Genomic DNA, 12,636 nt, shown 5'->3' on the forward strand with positions numbered 1-12,636 from the left:
TCATTATTTCATTATCCCCATTATCCTTGAGTGACTTGACCACAGAGCAAGTAATATAGTACTTGACTGTAAACTTGTGCTAAAACCTTAGGCTAAAACCACAGCTTAAACCCTACAGAACTAAAATATGAGTCAAGAATCGAAACATTCGTTCCACAGTCCTTCGTTTCGTTTTTTAGTTAAATGTTTTACAGCGTTCGTATCTATGTTGGAGTTTAATCGTACCATATATAAATTTTATATAATATATAAACTTTCAAAGCTTATATTACAAACTATAAGCTTTTATTTTATAATCAAAGTTTCCAAGAAAGAACCACATGTTTACTTTTAGATTTAAACATAAAATTTTTGTAGAAATAATATAATCTGAGTAAAAATTTCAATCAGTTTAAATGGAAGAAAGTGAAATTTTAGATCTTCCATCTCCGAATTATAACTTAATAAGGTAGTAAATCAACACAATGCATGCATTGAAACGTTATTTTGACTTTAGTAAAAAAATGTCGGTTTGACAGATTTCTGTATTCTGAATACCAGATACCTACCTATTTATGGATTAACAATATAATTTAAGGAGTTTGAACTAAATCGAGTAACAGTAAGGTATAAATGAATTGTGCAGACATTTTGTTTTAAATTCGTGAGTGGTATTTATTTTTTTATTTAATAAAATATTTAGTCATAGAACGTGAAAACAAAAGTTTTGGTGACTTGCATACCTACCTACATTCCATTCGTAAAAGATATGTTTTCTAATGTCCTAATTCCTTATAGAAGCTACTTATAAATCTTTCTGAATTTACCATAGGTTTTATGAAAGATACAACAATGCAGTATACTTCAGATGAAGCTTACGCTCGGCTAATAAGTCACAATATGACGGTGCCACAAAGAATAAAGGTAATTAAACAAATAATGAAATAAACATTAACAGTTTCTTTGTATCAATATGTTTTAAGTTAACAGCCTCTAAATTAATAATATTAAGTATGCATTAAGGTATACTTAATTAAAAATAATCATTAAGAAAACTATATAAGCATATTTTTATCTAGGCTACAGGAGATGTCATGGATGAAGAAAATACACCAAACGGAATAATATCTGGATGGGACTATGCAAATGAGAAATTTGACATGAAAGTTCCAGAAAGAATCCTGGTTGTAGGCCAGGATCAGCACATTGGTAAATTTCAAGTGAACTTATTAATTAGGAGCGTTAAATATATTCCATTCAGATAATACCTTAAAATATTGGATGACTACTCTAAAATACAATCTGGGCCCACTTTTTCACTATACTGAAAATTTGAGCAGATTTTTAATATAATTTAGTTTTAAAATTAGTTATCCATTCATATTAATAATTGTAATTTAATTCAATCTATCCAATTTAATTCAATCTATATAAATTTAATTAAATCCTATCATATTCAAATCATTGTAAACCTAAAATAATTACAAATCTTTACAAATTTGACTTCTTCCTTTATAACTAATGTGTTTTGAGGAAATAACAGTGTAAATAGAATAGAAGGAAAATATTATCTGTAATTAATTAGTATAAAATGACAAACCTTATGTATGACATTGTTAAATTTATTCAAATATTACTTTATTTTATTTTTAGGCACCAAGGCTACTCCAAGGGAAATTCAATTGGATAATGCTGTACTACCAACTGATCCTGGAATGATTCGTGTTAGCACACCACCAAGAGTCATCACACTCGACCAGCACTACTTCCCCTCTGCAGATGACTTTCCACCTGGAACTGCTAATTCCCCTCCACAGCACATAAGATCCGCGCGTTCACAGGGGGAAGTAGTTCGCCCAATATTAGCACACCCTGAAAATCTTAATGAGTCTACCATGACAGAATCCCGCTTGGTTCTAAGGTAATTATTTTTCTAACTTGTAATTATTAGGAATGTCTTTGCCATTCTTGGCTAGAAAACACTAATGATAAATTTTTTGTTATCATAGGTAGAAGAAGAATGGTACCTTATTTAAATAACCAATAATATTTTTGCTTGCAGAGATCCAACCCCTCCAATAGGAAATGGAGAGGGGCTATCAGCGGCTGAAGAATTGGTTCATCTTCGTCGGCAAATAGCCAAATTAAATCGACGTGTTATGACAATTGAAGCAGAAACACTTCAAAGGCAACAAAAGGAGAAAATTGCTTATGCAATAAGCATTGCTTATTTGTTATTCAAAGTGATCGCCTGGCTCAATAGATCTTAATCTATAATCATGAGCATAAAATTAAGATGAAGTTTTATAGTACTGTTGACTTCATGAAATTTGTCATGCAATCACTGGGTGGCAAATCTTATAGAGCCCTGATCCACTGTAGTTAAATTTATGAAGAAGGAAGTGTTAATCATCTAATGCAATTTGATTTGTTTAGTTTATAGGTGCATTTTTATACTTCTGTGATTGTGCTGCTGCAGTTGATTATATTATAGTGAATGTGGTTACATTGTTGGTATTCTAGTTAGTTATATTTAATGAAAAAATGAACTGTTAAGTTTCTTTTCACAGACATTGTTCATTTCCTTGGGTCATTATACTTTATAACTATTAATAAAGCTAAATCACATTAGAGTTCATGTATTTTAATTCCATATATATTCACAAAACATTCAAACCGTTGTTAAATTTTTAGTTTATATTAAAATAAATGGGTATCTATTAAATTAAAATATTATTTGAGGGTAACACTCAATATATTCAAAAAATGTCAGCTGACATTAACACAGTTATTATTAAACATTCACAATTGTAAAATTTCCTGTATCAAGAGACAATATGCTGGTAGTTAAATATTGACAGACTGATAAAATACTGTAAGAGTCACAATAGTAAGTTAAATCAATATAGTTATGTTTGTGAAGGCTTGTCTTCATATATAAATATAACGGAGAACAATGGACCACCAAGTCGCTGTGCCAGCCAGGCATTTTTAACTACAGCCAGTTTTAGGGAATCCACAGCTAAGCGTGCATTGAGATTTGTGTGTAATGCTCTGCCCATCCCTTCAAGTATAATCAGATCTACCCCTCTGATTTTCATCTCTGTTACAAGATCTGTAAACAATTTATCCATTATAGTTATATACATTGTATGGATATCATTTTATAAATGAACTAGCTTCCGCCCGCGGCTTCGCCCGCGTGTTGTTTTGATAAAAGGTAGCCTATGTTCTTTCTCAGGGTCTAAAGATTGTGCCAAATTTCATCAAAATCGGTTGAGAGGTTTAAGCGGGAAAGCGTAACAGACAGACAAACAGAGTTACTTTCGCATTTATTATATTAGTAGGGATAAATGAATTAATAGAAAGCATAAAAATCATCATACCTACACTAATAGTTCTAAGATCAAGACATGGACCCCTTTGGCCACTTGATCTTACAACTAAATTGCCTGTTGCAATAGCACCTGCAATAACAGGACAAATATGTGATGCACTTTGGAGTACATTTTCCAGCTCTGCATTTGTGATATCATTTAGTGCAGGCCATTCATTTGCACACAGTATAATGGATGTTCCCCTGAGTAGTAGTCCTCTTACAAAAGGTAATATGCCTAGCACAACATCAACACCACTGTTGTCTACAAATACTGCAGCACAATGATGGACCGTCTTCTGTGGACCAAAAGTTATCTTAAACTTAGTACACTATGACAATAATATGATAATTAGATTATTATTAATACTTTGATATTTCTTACCTCCAGTTTTTCAATCCATTTGTCAAAGCAATCATACAGCCAAGGTCTTTTTTGAATTTTTTGTAATGCCTCATATAGACCACAATCAAGAATAGAGGTTGCAGCTTGTGCCCCCCAATCAAACATATTGCCTATGATCAACATTACAGTATTATATTGAGATATTGCAATTTACCAATCAAATATATTTTTATTTACTTTTTTTACCTGCTAATACACCACTACAAAGGGCAATCCATCTTTGTCTTTCATCAACAAAAGCATCTATTTCAACCAGTCTTGAAGCGAGATTTGCCAGTGCTGCTTCATTTTCAATTTTCTTTTGTTGTTTCCATAAATCAAAAAAACCTTGTGCTCGAAGGCAAGTTTCATTTATATCAAGCAGTAAGCGTATCGTTAACTGTCCATGAGCACTGAAATATTGTAAAAAAAAATGTTATCATATGAGGTAAATGTTAACACTTTTCATTGTAATTTAATAAACACAACATAATCTACTTACAGAGGATTTACTCGTAGTTCTTTTAATGCCTCCACGTAACAAGTTTTGAACTTTAGGGCTCGTATTTCAATTGTAGGGTCATCTTTATTGGTTAGAGCAAAATTAACATATTTATCTACAAGTTTTTCGCATGTATTTAACCAGTATTCCCTTGCTTCTTCATCTGCTAATAAGTCCAAAGTATCTGGACTATATTTATCTGGCTCACTCAATATGTGCGACAAGCCAAAATGTTCCATTCCTATAATTATTACCTCGCCGAGAAAACAATTGAAAATAATTATTAACTGCTAAATATACATTTATATTGTCTTATCCCATTGTATTATTTTATCGGTATGCTAATGTCCATATTGTTTTTATCTTATCACCAAAGACTACTATGTATATACGGACATAGACAGGCAAGTCAGCCATTTTTTTTAAACTTCAATACACTGCCATCTCGTTTCCAGCTGCCGAAACTTTTGAAATCTATATAGCTATACGCACTAGGTACGTATCTATTCTATACATTTCTGTTTGGTAGGTACTTGGTATTCATGGTGGAAAATCTCGATTCTGACGCCAAATTAAAACTTAATGGTTTTTTTGCACAAAATTAAATATAAATACGTATGCAACAAAAAAACTGAAAAAAATTGGCGCCACAACCGAGAAGTTCCACCAAAGAAATGAGAAGTAATAAAGAAACCAGTATTTTTAAATAATTTATTGCAAATAAACAACAAAATTATACATTTAATATCATATCATTTTGCCTTTTCCTCTTCCTTCCTTTATTTTTCAAGTAGTGCCTGTTTGCTTTAACTTTCATAGGGTCATTATTATCCCAAAAGGTAACTTTGCCAGCGAGAATATTGTTGATTTCTTTGCACCAAGCATGAATGAAGAGCATTGTACTTTTATTTATAATGTACTCACACAATGCTTCCTTGTGTATAGAGCAAGTTAAAAAGGTGTTAGTAGAAATGTTCACACTGACTATCAGCTTTATATAATTTAATAAATTTTTTTTATTTGAATTTTCTTTGAGAATTTCAATACAAATATGTTCTACTTGGGCAAAAAAATCAAACAATGTTCTTGTAGGATAGCACAACCAGTTTTTACCCTCATATTCTTTCATTTTTATGAATTTGTGGAAAGTTTGTAATTCCTTTTCTTCCATATTATTTGTGCAAGTGTCGCAGTTTTTATATATATTTTTTTTTGCAAGTCGTGCTATCCATCCACTACAATATCCTATTGCTGCGCTTCTCTCAACATGTTCGGGAGTTTTGCTCATTATTAATTTATCTGTATCTACGTACTCTATACATAAATGATCATTATTAATTTCATCTTCACATTCAGCTGATATCATTTTGTCTACGGGTTTCATTAAAAAATGTTTTAATGATTGTAAACATACACTGTCGTCTTTTTCACAGTTTGAACCAACTGAGTGTGAAGATGAAATATTATTAATTAATAATGTTTTGTAAGCTGCTTCAAATGCAGACGAAGTAGGCATAATATTACTGCAACCGTGAGCTCGAATTGCCCCAAAAAAATTCTCCAAAGCATCCTGATTAAAGTTGCGCAGCAATAGTGAGTTTGTACCTTTAGAGCTTAAATATTTAGCAACTGCTTTAAACCCCTCTATAGTTTTGACCCAGCTAGATAATGAAGGCACTACTCCTTTATTATATCCATTTATAAATTGCATTGATTTAAGAATTGGCAAACTTTCGTTCCACAATTTGTGGTGAGGTGAGGTTGGAGTTACGGCAGACCTATAGATTTTTCCTTCCCTCACTTGGCTGTAACTTCCATTGACACTATCAAAAAGGTCGTCGAAAAACATCAATAAATCTGCTGTGTCCAAGCAATCTTTGTCAGTTGCCCCCGATTCTGTAATGAAACAAAAATATTTATATAATAATTTTGACCTACTTTACGTAAGCATTGGAGGTCGCTGTTTTGGAATGGAATCAATAATCATCTTAAAAAGCTTATAAGAAAGGTTCTGAGAGAAATAAAATCCGATTTTTAAGTGATGAACTCAACTGATAAATGTATTTTGTAGGTATTCACAGACATAATTATACAATATCAGTTTAGACATATATAAAAGTCAAACATAACTATCTCTTAGAGATTTATTTTTTATTTAACTTTATTAGGAAGACCAACAGGTGTACAAGTACCTACTATAAATAATGATATAGATAGTAAGTATGCATGTTTATTAGGGGTAACGTATTTTTCTATGGAATAAAGAAATCAGTTTATTACAAACCAGTTCAGTAGGTTAAATGATTACACTCTTTTCGTACGACACCCACAGGAAGAATTGTGATGGACCGTTATAAGTTTTACTGTGTGTCCGATTCAAAATAGATCCACCCTATGACTTCCAATATTTGTCGTAACAGCTGTGTTCTACTTAACACCCATAATGTGTGGAGATTATAGCTAGACCCTAAATGGTATGATCACCTTCGGGACCGTGCCCAGCAGTGGATTATTGGCTAATGATAATGATTCTAAGCCACAACCACATAGCAATCAGAAGATAGCATTAGATTAATGTTTAATATGTATTAAAATGATAAATACCTGCCATGAATCCAATGGCTACTCCAACAGACTTGCTGAATACTTGGGTGCAGTGTTTTACCCTCATCTTCGGGATTTTGTCCGGCAACACGTGTTGGGCTGTTAATTTTGGCACCAGCCTGACGCCTTTATACCCAGGGGCTCTATTGTACAAGGCCACAATGTGGTCCCATTTTGCGATGCATTCCTTGCCCTTCATTTTGAATTTTAAATTTTTAGAGATTAAATTATTTCTGACCCCTTTTAACAGATGTGGTGGATCAAAAATATGATATATTTTTATATCGCCCACTTCGAAAAATTCTTCTTTGAATTCTTGTCCATTTCGTATGTATTTTTGCTTTGTTTCATTTTTTAATTTGTTGATCGCTGCAATGTTGGAGGCACCTTGATCGCAAACAGTTGCGCAAATTTTTAGGCCCGTTTCGTGAACTTTTTCGACCACTGTTTTTATTTGTTTTTTTAAATCAACCGCCTTTGTGCTTCCACTGCAATAATAAAGAGCCAGGGGTTGCTTATATTTTTTTACGACTCCTCTGATCATAAACACCAAAACATGATCACAATACTCAGTTGTGCATGTTTCACCATCATCTACAAACCCAGTCATCTTGCAATTTTTTTTGTCATATGACACACCTGGTCCGATTGCCATCTCGTCAAATAATAAGGCACAATATTTATGCGATTCGGGCATCTTATTAACTTTCTTTTTTAAATGTTCAAAAATAATGTCATTAATTCCAGTTGTCAAAGAAATTTTGGACAGCAAATTTTGTAGGGTTCTCCTGCTAGGTAGCACACACAATTTGCTCAGTAATCTATATGATTTTGGTGATGGTTTGTACAAAGACAATGCTAATATTTTTTCATCTAATGTGAATCTTCTTCCACGTTTTTTCTTCCCACTTTGTGTGACTTGCATTTGGCAAAATATCTTTGCAGTCGATGACATTTTCTTTGAAATGATGCCAAAAGCTGCTGTTTTTGTAATTTTTTTGGCCAGAATATATTTATTTTTGAAAGCAGCCTTTGTCTTCTCAGACTTTTTCAATTGCTTGAGAAGCTTTTTATATTCTTGGTGTTGCTCCAAAGATACACCCATATCTGTAAAGTACATTATAATACTTTTATTTTATTTATTTATAAAGAGAATAAACATTTTTCATATTTGAACGTTTAACTTATACAATAAATGCTTTAGTTGTTTTTTAAATATGACTTATAGCCAAAAATATGACATAATCAGTCTAAGAGCGTATACGCTCTAACAACTATTTTCTGTTACATCATTCTCGGACAGTTAGCGTCAAAATTGAATGATTCCCTTCCAATCACCCTATGTAATTCTTTATTATTTAAGTCATACCTTTTAAGCGTATTTTCTTTTGCAGCTTACTGCATTTGGAATTAATTACTTTAAATTGTTTTGGTTCTCCTTGTGTCTCCTCGTTAATCTGTCCTGGTCCTGAAAATAAATTTTAATTTATTATTTTATGCCACCAACAACATGTAGGGTTCATCAAAATAATAGGGAGTCCCATGAAGTATAAAGAAAGTCCCAAATTGTTTAAACGTTTTATCGCGGCGTCATGCAGGGGGGGCTGGCAAAGTGTTGTCATAAAGCTTTGATAACTATGTTGAGTAGAGAAAGGTACTAACCTGATATTAGATTATCTGCCTGAATCTTTTGAGAATCTGATGTAGCAGGTTGGATATGTTCCGTAGGTTTGTCTTCAACGAGGTGTTCTTGTAGACCTGAAAATATATATTATATATCTTATTTTAAGTTAATATCTAAGTAGCATATTGCCGGGCTATTAAAATTGCTAATATTATAACTAGCAGAACCCTGACCCCTGTGGAGCCTTTTTATTCAAAGTTTTAGGGTACTATAAATTTATTACTATATTTTATTTTATTTATTTGGGATAACAAACAGTGAAGTATTTATTGATAGTTACATTGTGTAAAAAAAAATACATTAGGTTAATGCTTAATTAACTACATTATCCAAAGATTACTAAAATTAAAATGTTGAAGTTATAGGAATTTGTCAGTGTTTATGTTGTTACTAAAGTTGTATTCGACAATGTCTCAAGGACTGAATTTCGAAATCTGTTTGTAGTTAGCGGAAATATATTGGTATTCATAAATTTACTATTGTTGGATTCTAGCATTTTGCGCAAAGGTGCACGCGCACCGGGATTTGTCCAGCACCTCGCGGTGTAGTACAGCCTGCGCGCACACACTAGTATGTGTGTAGCCTATGTTGTTGATCAAGTCTGTACACTTATATTTGTTATGACAAAGACCGTGCAGGAACATTGCCGAAGGAAGAGTGTGCCTGGACTGTAGTTTAATCATCTTATGCTTACATATAAAAGTGCGTCATATGAGATTTTTGGCTCTGTAGCATCGATGATGCATTGTATGAAGAAATTATTAAGGGACTCTAATTTAATTTTGCATCTTATAGTTTATTCAAAAACTATTTGGTCCAGTTATTTTAGAATCTAGAGTAAAAGCAGGACTTTGTCACTCAAAGCTATGATTTGTATATTCAGCGGAGAAAGATACTAACCTGACATTAGACTATCTGCCTGAAACTTTTGAGAACCTGATGTGGCAGGTTGGATATGCTCCATTGGTTTGTCTTCAACAAGGTGTTCTCCTAGACCTGAAAATATAAATTTATTTTAGGTTTAGGCAATATTGACATAATATCTATATAATATTAAGTTGCTTAGTGATATTTATTGTATATTTTTAAATTATTACCTGGTATGTGCAGAACAGGAATTGCCAATTTGCATAGTCTGTTCTTTGGATATAAATGGACATTTTCAAAATGTTTACGACAAACACGTCTATTGTTATAGACAGAAATAGGGTCAGATGATTTTATTTCTCCACCGATGTTGGAAATCCAAGTTTTAAACTTGTCTGCATTTGTTTCCGGATGCGGAAATCGATGTAGAGGCATACCTGAAAATGAAATAATGAAATTGTTTCAAATAAATAAATGCAAATTATTATTACATGCAGTATCTATTAGTAAAATGACATATTTAAATACCCCAAAAATAACCCACTGACCTGACCAAAGAAAAGTGAGGCAACGGAATGGCTATTTATATGCCCATCTGAAAGCATGGGTCATCAGGTTCTCTTGTCCTAGCCAGCTCGAAGCAACATCACAAATAAACATATTGTTTGTCCGTACGGAATTCAAACCCACAACCTCTAGTTTAAGAGTCCTAGGCTCTAACCGCTACACCACTTAGGTAGTCTAACCTGGTATTTTAAAAACTCAATTTGGTCTGTATTTATCTAGCTATAATAGGTAGATACTTACCATCTTCTATAGTCACTGGACATCCAGGTACACAGCAAGATTTCTGTGACATGATTGCAGTTCACTGTTCACAATTATGGGTCCAAACTGGCCTATGCTCACAGGAATTTCACAGTTGCAGTTTACTGTTCACAATTATGGGTCCAAACTGGCCTATGCTCACAGTAACTTCACAAGTTCTTGTTCTTCTGAAACGACGACGGAGGACGGTTGTCAACTCAACGCGGACGTACGAAGCAGTGTTTTACGCGGCACAGCAACACGGAGGAACGAATGTTCAACTCAACGCGGAGAGACACACGGAAAACCACCAGAACTTATTGCAAAAAAGAAAATGCGCAAGAGCAAAACACGATGTTGTGCAAACAAGACACATTCGCCATTTGCAATTTATCTAGTAGTGTTGCCATTATACAAAATAATATTTTCCCCTTTCTAATAATTGACACCTGTAAAAAACAATTAGGAAATGAAAAAATTCTCCAAAAAGTTTTATTTCATGTCTGTTAAATTGCATTTAGTGATAGATTGTTTCTCATTTGTCGTAAATTTTTTTTTATTTACTAGTGACCTCGTAGTAAACTCCCCAAATAATGGCTAAATATTTTAGTGTAGCAAAACTCAATTTTTAGTACAAAAAACTGAGGTACAGATGGCGCTGTTCAGATTTAAAAATGGATTTTTTAATTAATTCTAAGTTGCCATAGCATGCTTATCACTACGAATCCGACGAATCTCTACCACTACCTACATATAAATCAACAATTGAAAATTGAAATAGATTTATATTTATATTTTATACATAGATAGAAAGAATATACCTATGTATAAAGGGTAGGTACTGAAAAATGTAAACACGTCTATGTTGCTATATCAGAATTTAGAAGCTATCATAATGCGCTTAATACACCTCTCTCTAAATTTAGTCCGTAATTATGAAGTTAATTTCGAATTATCACATAAATCTTTCTTTGAATAAATTTTGAATTAATTTCTGCAAACCCCAGGGTATGCTCTCAAACACTCGATATATTGATTAACTGAAAATTTAGGCTTCGTCCCCGGTCATAACACAACTTATAGCCGGGCTCGTAAAAGAAAACGGTCGGTCGAATCATGTGATAAGGAGTCACAAGCTAAAAGATAAGGGCTCTCACGCCCCCCCAAATTCCCGCCCGTGTTGACGAGCGGCGCTATATTCTTACTGAAGGGGGCTTCCCACCCCGAACAGTATTCCCCACGCAGCCTTCTCGCGGAGGCTGCGTGTGAGACGACCCGATTGATGATGAAAATTTAGGAGAATTTAATCTTAGGCTACTAATTTCTAAATAGCCTTCGAAATTATTAACTAAAAGGGAGGTTTATTAGGGGCATAAGCCATATTCAAAAACTATTAACAAGCTGCAGAAAAAATATGCGCGTTTAGACACTTTTTAATTATACTAACATTTTGATCGAGCAAACAAAATATAACAATTAGAGCAGGCTCCAAGGAGATGTTCGTTTGCAAAAATCGCGGACCTAAATCTGACTTCTGATATATATTGTGTAGATCCCAGACATCCTATAGACAGATGTTGCCAACCAGTTTTGTGGTCCCCCTGCCCGCACCCCGGTAATTAAATATGGCATACAAAGAAAAAAATAAAAATTTCCAAAACATGCCGTGTGGGGTATCAAATGAAAGAGCTTATTGAGTAGATCACGAATATATAGCATACTATATACATTTCTTACACTTTCTCTAAGATTTTTTAGAAAATTTACGAAAATGGTCCATTTTTGAGTTAACTTTAAACCACTATAGATTGAAAACTCATAAATATATTTTTTAAATTATTATTTTAAATAATTAACAATAGTCCATTGTTTATGATTCAATAGTTCGTAATATAATATAAGTGAGCTATGTGGTGGATTTGATGAAAATAACTATATACTATATGAACTTGAAAATATACTCGCCATCTTTGAATGCTCCCCCCACTCCCCCATGCAATTATTTCACTGTACGAAATATTGAATCGTAAACAATGAACTATTGTTAATTATTTAAAATAATAATTTAAAAAATATATTCATGAGTTTTCAATCTATAGTGGTTTAAAGTTAACTCAAAAATGGACCATTTTCGTAAATTTTCTAAAAAATCTTAGAGAAAGTGTAAGAAATGTATACAGTATGCTATATATTCGTGATCTACTCAATAAGCTCTTTCATTTGATACCCCACACGGCATGTTTTGGAAATTTTTATTTTTTTCTTTGTATGCCATATTTAATTACCGGGGTGCGGGCAGGGGGACCACAAAACTGGTTGGCAACATCTGTCTATAGGATGTCTGGGATCTATACAATATATATCAGAAGTCAGATTTAGGTCCGCGATTTTTGCAAACGAAACTCCACTGAGAGTCCGGTCTAAATTAATTT

At 33.1% G+C, this 12,636-nt stretch overlaps 3 protein-coding genes across 5 annotated transcripts; 1 reads left to right on the plus strand and 2 right to left on the minus strand.

Moving 5' to 3' along the window:
* The first annotated feature begins 513 nt into the window (after positions 1 to 513).
* On the plus strand, positions 514 to 2,612 carry Tango11 (transport and golgi organization 11). Of its 2 annotated transcripts, none has more exons than XM_089714409.1 (5): positions 514 to 643; positions 812 to 903; positions 1,059 to 1,188; positions 1,633 to 1,900; positions 2,042 to 2,612. In XM_089714409.1, exons 2-5 carry the CDS (start codon positions 817 to 819, stop codon positions 2,247 to 2,249), a joined length of 693 nt encoding a protein of 230 aa, XP_089570535.1. In that variant the 5' UTR covers positions 514 to 643; positions 812 to 816; the 3' UTR covers positions 2,250 to 2,612. The 2 variants fall into 2 exon arrangements, with proteins under 2 accessions (XP_089570535.1, XP_089570536.1); XM_089714410.1 differs by having other exon boundaries at positions 532 to 598; positions 810 to 903.
* Positions 2,608 to 11,054, minus strand: LOC149489749 (4'-phosphopantetheine phosphatase). 2 transcript variants are annotated; one of them, XM_089714407.1, is made up of 6 exons: positions 10,916 to 11,054; positions 4,243 to 4,605; positions 3,948 to 4,153; positions 3,741 to 3,871; positions 3,366 to 3,654; positions 2,608 to 3,094 (listed from the first exon to the last, which is right to left on the minus strand). In XM_089714407.1, exons 2-6 carry the CDS (start codon positions 4,479 to 4,481, stop codon positions 2,889 to 2,891), a joined length of 1,071 nt encoding a protein of 356 aa, XP_089570533.1. In that variant the 5' UTR covers positions 4,482 to 4,605; positions 10,916 to 11,054; the 3' UTR covers positions 2,608 to 2,888. The 2 variants fall into 2 exon arrangements, with proteins under 2 accessions (XP_089570533.1, XP_089570534.1); XM_089714408.1 differs by having other exon boundaries at positions 4,243 to 4,619; positions 10,927 to 11,039.
* LOC149489750 (uncharacterized) lies at positions 4,939 to 10,772 on the minus strand. The gene is made up of 7 exons (XM_089714406.1): positions 10,205 to 10,772; positions 9,628 to 9,834; positions 9,431 to 9,526; positions 8,509 to 8,604; positions 8,216 to 8,314; positions 6,847 to 7,953; positions 4,939 to 6,138 (listed from the first exon to the last, which is right to left on the minus strand). Exons 1-7 carry the CDS (start codon positions 10,254 to 10,256, stop codon positions 4,976 to 4,978), a joined length of 2,820 nt encoding a protein of 939 aa, XP_089570532.1. The 5' UTR covers positions 10,257 to 10,772; the 3' UTR covers positions 4,939 to 4,975.
* Positions 11,055 to 12,636: the final 1,582 nt, after the last annotated feature.

This window comes from Colias philodice, chromosome 3, assembly GCF_061535455.1.
Source record: "Colias philodice isolate Cphi_HAF_F1 chromosome 3, ilColPhil1 Martin Lab GWU primary, whole genome shotgun sequence".
NCBI classification, from domain to species: domain Eukaryota; kingdom Metazoa; phylum Arthropoda; class Insecta; order Lepidoptera; family Pieridae; genus Colias; species Colias philodice.